Source organism: Scleropages formosus, chromosome 2 (genome assembly GCF_900964775.1).
Source record: "Scleropages formosus chromosome 2, fSclFor1.1, whole genome shotgun sequence".
Taxonomy (NCBI): Eukaryota; Metazoa; Chordata; class Actinopteri; order Osteoglossiformes; family Osteoglossidae; genus Scleropages; species Scleropages formosus.
Genome location: NC_041807.1, coordinates 29307473 through 29317334, shown reverse-complemented (window position 1 = coordinate 29317334; position 9862 = coordinate 29307473). Strand labels below are relative to the sequence as shown.

Below are 9862 nucleotides of genomic sequence, written 5' to 3'. Positions count from 1 at the left end.
TCAGACAATTTGTAACAAAAATATAAACATGAACAACAGGAGTTACTGAAAACAAGACTTGCAAGATACCCTGTATGGAAGGTGTTGGCTTTTTTGTATAGCAATGAGCAAAAAAAAGTCACTATTATAGGGAATAAATCTTCAGTTATGCAAAATGTTCAAAACTGCATTATTAAAATCTGCAGCCCACTTATGACTGACATCTTTGAAGATTCTCTCAAAAAAAAAAAAATTAAAGCCCATCAATGGTTTAAACCATCTGTTTTAGTTATTGGCCTGCATACAAAGCTCCACAGATTACTGATGTAATTCAGGATTGGCACTTCCCTCAGTGATAAACAGCCTGTTCTGTTCAGTGTGAATCTGTAACCTTTCGGTAAAAGTGTGGTTGTACAGCCATTAAAAGCAGCCCCAATAGCTATACTGAAGCACACAAAATGATTAAACATTTAGAATGCATATTCCATATAATTTATTTAGTCTCTCAGGGTAGATTCCTTTGTCTTGTAATGTAGAATTCCAGTCAGCAGCCTATTCCCATTTCTTTTTAATACAAAAAGATTCCCTCATTCCAGAAAGAAAATACAGCATTTTACTTGAGATCACACAGAAACCACACCTTTTTATCTTTTCATCCTCTTGACAGTAAATCAGTAACATCAACTTCAGGTTACACATTTGAGGCTTCCTCAATGACTATATGCTCTACATTAAAGCTTAGCATTACAGATGACAACTGAAAGATTTATTTAATAAAAAAAGAAAAAGCTATTAAGAGAAGACACCAAAAGGTAGTGAAAATGACAGGTGAAACTGACTCCAAAACATAAATACAATTACATCACATACTTCTAATTTTAAAAGCATACATTTCAACTTTAAAAGCAGCAAATGCTACATTTTTACGCAGATTAGTTTAAATACGTATAGCGCTTTTAGTGATAAATATGGAATAGATTAAGCAACAATGGCAAAGGGAAAGATTGAAACTGTAACTGCGATCTGGATTAAAAACTGAAGATAAACTTCCATTGTTCGAGCAGAGAACGGTCAGTCGGAGACTTTTCATAAATTCCTCAAAAAATAAACCAATATTGTTTCCAACTTCAGATTTTACAATAATATGCAAAAAATACTTTTTTGAAAAATAGCATCTTACACCTAATTTATTTATTTATTTATTTATTTTAAGTGTTGTGTGCTAGCATAGTCACGAAAAACTCCAGCGGGCTGATAAATTCCTTGAATGCAGCAAGACTTGAATGCCCCCTGCTGGAGAACATGGCTAGCAGAGTCAGGAAAACGGGGCAAAAATACTGCTGCTCTTGGGTCCTGAATTAAGTGGGAAGGAACGGGAAATGATAAATCCAATCCGAATAAAAAGACTGGAAACAAATTAAATGAAATACTGCAGCTACTTGATACACATACCAGCTTGTAATCCCTGCACAAGAGAGGTACCTGGAGCAGAAAGCTTAAGTCTCAACACTGGCTAGAACCACCAGGATTGTTAAAATAGTTTGAACGTTTTTCTTTGTATTTGAATCCAATGCCAGTTCTATGTTAGTACAGCCAAGAACGGAGTCTTCTATTGCTTACTTCGATTTTGGCGTTCCTGGGGGATAAGTTGGGGGGAGAAAAGAGATTAGCTAAATGACATTATTGTGCATGCACATCTCGGGTACTGTCAACCCACATTATTTTCTATAATTTTCATATCAACTGTTTCCCTCCCTCATTTACAGAGACTATTATAACTGATAAATCAGTGACAAATAGTCCAAAGCCTTAAGAAAAAAACTTGACATGAAAGATTACTAGTGTTAACAGCATGCAAATAATTGTGTCCCAATTTGTATGAAGTTCTTGAAAAAATGTAGAGATGCTGGCAAAGCTTTGCTATATGCATATTTTAAACAATTATTTGCTTTATTAAACAAAGACATGACCGAGTTGTGTTTTGATTGTTACGCCTTTGTTAAGGATCAATTCCATGAAGCTACTCTGAAGGCTGGTACATTACCTGATCCAGGCGTGAGCGGTTCTGGATGGGAGCTGGCTCAAAGTTCTATCGGTGAAGAGAAGCAAGCAGACATGCTCAGTCACTGGACTCCCACTCAGACATGTCAGGTTCACAAATAAAACATTCAAACAAGCATGAATAAAAAAAAAAAAAAAAAAAAAACAAAAGACAAGCGCCAAAAAAGGTCAGCTTCACTGTGTTGTACAACACAAAACTTGGAATCAAGCATACACAAACATTTTTCCATTTTAAGATGAAACCCCCCCCATTCCTTCCCCAGTTGAAGCAGATTTTTTGTCTTGTATAGACAAAATCAGTATTTTAAGTATTTTAAAAAAAACCCTGACTCAGTACACATGCCAGTGAATACAAGATTAAAAGGTAATGTGGCTATAAACTTGATATGCAGACCCTAGTGATACACACCAATTATATTTCCAAATACATGCTTATACTGAGTTGAAAGACACCAAATTTGTGTTTTTGTCATGCATCGCATGTGTAAGATGCTGTGTATTCATTTACTAAACTAACTTCCGTCATCAAGTTGCTAAAATCTAAATTCAGTTAAAATAAAAGCTATTTCAATGGAAATAAAACCGAACAAAATTAAAATTTTTTACAACTGACAGAAGAAATTAAAAGAAGTTATGCACTTAGTACAAAATAACTTGTGAAACGTAGGCCAGTTAGGGTATAGCTTATGGCTGAAGTTTTGTGGGAAGTGTAGTTACCTTGCGAACCACCTCCTCCTCCTCTTGCCGCTTCTCATAATGAGAGAAGTCATCGAAGATGGAGGTGGTATGTTTATAAGTGGCAATAATTTTGAGCACTTGCTTGGCCTTCTCCAGAGGCACCTCCTGTGTGTCCCGGGAGTTGGTGACTGGCTTATTGTCGTTGTTCTCTAGACGGATGTGCCGTAGCTGGCTGTTGGGCACGTCCTTGACAAAGAGCCAGTTAACATCAAACTTGCCCTTCCACTTGTCCTGTGCCCACACTCCAGCACTGGTGCCATAGTCCACGGGCGAGCGCATCTCAGCCACACCACAGAAGTGGCCGCTGCCATTGACACTGAAAAGTAGGTAGACCGGGCCTTTGCCATTCATGGCCCGAAAAGCAGCATCCAGCCGCTTGTTGCCATGCTCCGTACTGCACCAGATGGAGTACTTGATAGAGCGATGGATGTCGTCCTCTGAATAGCTCTTGATAATGAACACACGGCCCACCTTTATGTTCCAATCAAAGTCCTTGGGGTTGTAACTGTGAGCGGCCCTGAGCTTCTCAAGGACTGGGTGTGAATCTCCACCGGGACCAAGCCCACAAGTGGTAGGGCCTCCATTGCTCCCACTGGAGGAGGCACTACTGTCAGTGCTGCCGGCCTGACCATACCCCAGATTGCGGGTGCGAGGAGCCACCCAGCGTGTTTGAGGGGGTGGGGCCTGACTGTGGTTGTGGTAAGCCTGCAGTGGTGGCTGGAGTGGGGGAGGCATGGCACCAACTTGCATCTGTTGCTGTGCCAGTGACTGTGGTGACTGCAGGGGTTGCTGCTGAGGGTGAGGGGGCAGCTGTATTGGTGGAGCCCCCTTGCTAACAGGGCCCTTATTGTCCCAGGTTCCGATGTCCATGTTGTGTTTGATGGGGGGTGGCGGTAGAGCTCCTCCTGGCAGTGCTGACCCTGGCTTAACCTTGGTCTTGAGCTGTGACTTGGCTGGTTTGCTAGCAATGGCTGCCCAGGACGCAGGCTTGGCTGGCGGCATACCGATGGTAGCACTTCCATTGCCCACCACAGAGCCACCAATAACAGAGCCCACTGTCTTCACGGCGGAGCTTGTCACATCGCCCCCAATCTTAAGCCCCAACATACCTTGGTCTATGCTGTTCATTCCCGGGGCCTTGTTTAAAGTGTCATTGTGAAATCCTGTCTGCCCATCTACCAGAGTGCCCCCTAGAGAACTGGGAGGGTAGCTATAGCTGCTGCCATACGCTGAGCTCTGAGTCTGCTGGCCCTGGGATCCACTAGGACCCCAGGTGGAAAATGCAGGGTTCTCAGGGAAGAAGTTAAATCTGTGTGGGTAGATGTTACTACCCAGTCCCCCTGGCTGTCCAAAAACTGTATCATGCATAAAATGGTGGTCTCCATTGCTCAAAGGTCCATAAGGAGTCAGGTAAGGGATGGGAGGGTCTCCACCAGTGGACCATGGTGCCTCACTCAGAGGGTATGGAAAACTAATTGATGGGGCGTAGTAACTCGACAGGTAAGGGTCAGTCATGGATTGATAGCTGTTACTCTGTAAAGTAAAACATGCATATTAAAGACCATTTTTTAATAAATTCACATTCATTTACTTTTGAACAAAAACAAACGGGTAAACAATTCTGCTATAACGACAGTTCTGCTCTGAAAAAACATCACACTATTCTAATTCAAGTAACAATTACAGTTTCAAAGCAAATATTGGCTTAGAGGCACAGCACATAAAACATGGTAACACCTACAAAACTCTAAAAAGAATCCCACAATCATTTTGTAAATGACAGTGTAAAAACTACAAAAACAACCAAATAACTGATCAGCCACAAAGAAATAATGAAAGAACACACAAGCTTGTTCCTGCAATATAGCCACTTTATTTTTTGAGAATTGATGCCAATGAATCACAATGTTTCACCAAAGCCTGTTGCATGCAGAAAGCAATTTTTTCCCCATTTCTTTCAAAGTACTTCATTATAGCCTTTCTTTTACAAGCTCCGCTTGGCCTACACTTATCACCTAGCCAAGCCATGTTTAACTAATACAGCAGATGAAAATTAAACAAGAAACAAAGGGCAGTATGTCAAACAACCACTAATTCTAGCAGGTACCTACCTGAGTGAGCATCTCTAGCCTCAGATGTGAAGCTTCATCTGCATTTTGAAACCTCATTCCCACATCACACTCAAAAGTTTGCCTTGTGTAAATTATGCTACTCTATTTATTTGTTCCATGATATCCAAATGGCATTAAAACAATTTCAGCTGAATGGACCGTATGAATCCATGTACAAAGTAAAATACCTTTTTGGTATTGCCATAAATTTAGTTTCTCTCTACACAACTGGACATACAGTGATTGAAAAGATATACTTACATTCCAAATGTGCATACATGTGTGATGCATCTATCTCGCGTGTTTGCAGAGACTTATGCTCCACATACAACAAAGTACACATCCATCCAGTGACATATTTCCAAAATCTAAACACAATTAAGGACTAAACTCACAAACTAATGAGCAAATTGAAGTGCAATTTAGTGTGCTATCATTAAATGGCAAAGGAACATCTAGGCTAGAATACTGCTTGAATTATGGAATGTAATATTCACTTGCCAACATTAGATCCTCCCTAAAATACAATCCCCTACTGTTTTTCAACTGTAAATACTGCTGTCATTGTTTTGCACCACTGAAGTTCTACCATGTTTTACAGGTCTACCGGACAAAGCACATGCGTCACGGCAGAGATTGCACAATGGGTACAAAATTCTCAGCACAGACTAGTCTTAAATTTGCTAGCAACATATGCAGGAGCAAGGGAACAAGAGCATACTAATTAGTATAGAAACATTAAGTAAGAAGAAACAATGGGTATCGTGACAAACACACGTATCAGAATACAGGTTATGAATAGAAAGCAGGGGCCCAAAACAGAAACCTAGGCTTTAGAGTTCCCTGGGCAACAATTGGATATTCAGTTTCTTTTTGTACATCTTCCCTAGCATGGTTGTCTTAAGAGTACATAACATTAATTAAAACTAGCAAATTTTCTTTTTTGCACCCCAAAAGCTTGTACTTCTTTGTAACATTCCCCATGTTCATATTGAGCACCTCACACAGAAACATTTGGAAGCATGTGCATTTTTCCATTTCTCACATGGAAGATCCCATTAATTCCATATAATTCCACATGCTGCCTCTCCATAAGCTCTATATAATTGTTCCTTGACTTATAATCATCTTCCACAACAAGGCTTTTGAGTTCTGGCACATGTAAAATAGCTAAACAGAGTCTGAGCTAACCAAAACCTCTGAATGCAGTCAGCTAAGATGAGCAACGATTAAGAGATACCAGTGACTTTTTTCATTGCCAACACTGACACCACTCTGTCCGTTAAAAAGAAGAGATTGGACTCAGTTGTTTTATACCATGTGACAGCAGACCACTTAGTATGCATCTATCTACTCAAAATGATTTTTGTCCTTTTACAATGTCTACAAAGCCAGAGACATTAGTCTTGAAAATGCACAATTAACAGAAGACTCCCTAATAACAAAGAGATGGATATAATATCTTCTACTTTTGATTCCATGTCAAATACAACTCATTCAAAATAAAATACAGCAATTCAAGACAATCTAAACTGAAATGTCCTACTGATTAATCTTTGCTGCAGTCAATCATGACAAATCTTACTCATTACTGCACTCCTACTCTCAAAACAGTTATGGGAATTCTTATGGACATCAGTTTAAAAGGAAATTCCACTGAGCCTCTGGGGTCAATGACATACATAGTATTCACAAGTGGTGACCATCACCATACAGAAATATAATCAATTCCAGTACGCCACTCTCGGACTTTCAGTAAGAATACTAAAACGGATCTAATGCTGATAACACACTAGCTGAGGCAAAAATCACTCTGCAGGAAATAAGAAAACAGAAATATCAGATGGTTTAAGTTTTTCCTCTTACTAGCTTTTAAAAAATATGTGAGAATGTTTGGCACAGAAATAATCAAACCAGATGCATGAAAATCAATCACCAACCACTAACCAAAGACACATTCCCCCTGAAGAACAAAGTACCAGTGTGCAAGTGAGCTGTATGAAGGTTCTACTCTTTCATCTCTGTACCTTCAAGCACAAAAAGCAGCAATACTTTTAACCCCAACAAAAGCTATTAAATTCTAGCTGTCTGCTAGATTCACCTTAAAGACTCAGCAGAGCAGTTCAGCAGTGTGCCCATTACATTCTAAAGAAACACATGCATTAAGACTAAGTCTAGCCAAAGTTGATCACGGCCAGTGTGAGTTCATCTCCTTCCCTCTCAGGTACACCCCAAAAGGATTCTAAAAATCTGACAACCTGAAACTCCATGGAAGCCACTGATGAATACTAAGCCTTGTTTTAAGTTATTTCTCCAAAAGGTCAATCCAAATACTCACCTGATTGGACTGGCCTGTAAGGTATGGTTCAAAATCACTGTCATGAACCGTTTCCTTCTGATGAAGTGAACCATTTTGCACTGAAAAGGGAAACCATGTCACAGAGGTCACTTCTAAAGGCGGTCATAATCACATTAAGCACACACAAACATAGGTTTAAATATGTCTTAGAGTTCAGATGAAAAGCCTGAGTATGCTGCACTTTCAGAAGATCATTCATACACCTCTTTCAAATATAGGCAGAGTCATTTGCACAAACATGCTCAACACTAGAGCAAATTCCTGACTTCATATAAAGGCTCAAGTGGCTACCTGCCACTGCCACACGTGATCTGACCACATGTATGACCCGATTACTTATAGTTGCACTTTTCAGTCCCAATCATCATGTGTCTGACAGTGACCCATGGATAATAGCCACTTTACCTACAACCTGAGCTAGACCAAAGTGTCATTTTAATCTCATTTAAGTATTTTAGAAGTACCTTTAAAAATATATCTGCTAGCTAAAAGCAAAATGCTAAATGCCAACAAAGAAATTAACAAAAAATGTTTTTGGCAGGCTATCCTGTAATTACTACTTGCTTGATGTATTTAGAAGAATCAAAATAGGCATGTAAGCTGGTCAATTTGTTTTTCTGTAAATCACTTTTCAACCAGGTGAAAAATTAACTACAAACTGTACTAGTGCTGAAAATTTGGCTTAACACAACTTGTGTCACAAGGTTAGTAAATCAAATGCCTTCGCATGACACATAAAATCACCCAGTACTGAGTCAGTATTTCCTAATTGTGATTTCAGTCACAGAGTTACTAGTTCTAGCTGTGAAACTTTTCCTTACTGGATTTATGTGTAAAAATTCTATGAGTTCTCTACGCAAAATTAATCTAAACCGAAAGAGGAGAGCGGAGAGGTTGTTACGGAGGAGAGACTCGTCTTACCTTTCGAAGCCTGTGCCTTTGATCTCTAAATTAACGTCGAAAAGGACGGAAAAAAAGGCATCAGTATGAGTATGTGAACACACACCAGCAATCGCATTCAACCGCAGCTTTTCCCTTTAATATAAACTGTGTTTGTTTGATGAGATGTGTTAGAATAGGAGCACAGTAAGCTAACTTGCACAGCGAACACAAACCCAGTATGGATGCTGAGACTGAGAGATACTTACTTTACCTACTGCTAACTATCATCATCATCAGAACTGTAAAAAACAACTAGCACTTACACTGGCAGCAAAAAAAGTGAATAAAGAGCACTGCCCTCAAGTAACTACTAGCACTAGTTCAGTACTGGTAGCTAGCCTGCTATGCTATGCTAAGTCAATTCCCATCACCACGTCGTCTGAGGAAAATCAAAAGCGACAAACACCTGGCAGACCTGGTTCGTGTTTATGTTTAAAAATCGACATAATTATCATATATTTATAGCGAGATAAACAGAAAATTGGCCCGTCATTAGCTTTACCATCCTGCTTCGTCGTGCTGGTCGGCCGAGTTCTGTTTTTAAGCCTTAAATTAAGGCCGAGAAAGCTGCCTTGTGCGTCGTGTGAGTTAGCTCGCTTGCGCTAGCCGGGGAGCTAGCACCGCCGTCCGGGTGCCCGCATCGCCGGGACGCGCACCTCCTTCACTAGGATTCCCTGCATTGAGAAGGCCTTCCACACAGCGAGCGCCCAGCTGGCGTGGAGCCGCCGGCATTTCCCGTGCTGCCTACCTGAGGGTCAACGCTGGTGGTGGACATAATTCATGAAGCAAGCCCCGGGATTGGAGTGGAGTGTCGGCCACCGTGTTCTTGAGCCCCGTGTGTGTTTCCTTCTCTTTCCACCAGCTTTTTTTTTTTTTCCCCCCCAAGCACGTATCCCCAAGTTCCACAATTCTTTCTCCGGTCCACTTGATTTCAAAACAGTCCGCTTCACAGGAAACCCGTCCGGGTGGGAGGGACTTTAATACTTATTATATTTAAAACAATTTTATTTAATGTGTGATATCCCTTGCTGTTTTTCTTTCTTTTTTTTTTTTTTTTTTTACTTCAGCAGACCTGCTCAGTTATTGTGCAGCCCGGCGCACTTCCCCCTATGGCAGTTCCATCCGGGCTCTGCTCGCGAGGGATTGACGTCATCGACCACCGGCTCCTTAAAGGGTGGCCGCGTGCCGGAGAGGAGCGTGGGGGGTGCGTGTTGTTGACTGTCTTGTCTTGCGGTGTATTAAAATGATATAGAATATTCAGTAGTGATTTCCGTTTCATATTGATGTAGCCCTAATCTTTCTACTGGCTAGTGCTAATCATAGCAACAAGTACTTGTTTTAATTGTAGCGTAGCAGTAAAACAATTGAACTTATATTTTAAGGGCCTGTCCTCGTGGACTTCTTACATACGGAGCATAGTATTTTTCTAAATTTAAAGTACAGTGCTTAACGGCTTATGCGCTTGTAATTTTCTGAAACACTGTTTTCCCAACAATCTCCGATTGATGATAACATAAAGGGGAAAAACAGACGGAACATAGAACCAGGCACAACTTATTCTCTTTTGAAAAGTGAATGCAAAAAAAAAAAGAAAAAACTTAAATATTGGGACAATGTTTCATGAGAAAAGACACTGGAAAAAAAAATGCATTACTTTGCTTCTGAGTAAATC

General features: G+C 40.3%; 1 protein-coding gene across 1 annotated transcript; it reads right to left on the bottom strand.

The window, feature by feature from the left end:
* Positions 1-904: 904 nt before the first annotated feature.
* ythdf1 (YTH N6-methyladenosine RNA binding protein F1) lies at positions 905-9318 on the bottom strand. The gene is made up of 7 exons (XM_018756752.2): positions 8939-9318; positions 8170-8194; positions 7228-7307; positions 2758-4311; positions 2024-2068; positions 1600-1615; positions 905-1332 (listed from the first exon to the last, which is right to left on the bottom strand). Exons 1-7 carry the CDS (start codon positions 8963-8965, stop codon positions 1295-1297), a joined length of 1785 nt encoding a protein of 594 aa, XP_018612268.2. The 5' UTR covers positions 8966-9318; the 3' UTR covers positions 905-1294.
* Between the last annotated feature and the right edge of the window lie 544 nt (positions 9319-9862).

What these genes read in the sequence shown, in the direction of transcription:
- ythdf1 (XM_018756752.2), bottom strand. Translation starts at nt 8,965, where the DNA reads ATGTCCACCACCAGCGTTGACCCTCAG. An exon ending in CCACCAGCGTTGACCCTCAG is followed by an intron (nt 8,195 to 8,938) that starts GTAGGCAGCACG and finishes ACGTTAATTTAG; the next exon opens with AGATCAAAGGCACAGGCTTC. An exon ending in AGGAGGAGGTGGTTCGCAAG is followed by an intron (nt 2,069 to 2,757) that starts GTAACTACACTT and finishes CTTCACCGATAG; the next exon opens with AACTTTGAGCCAGCTCCCAT.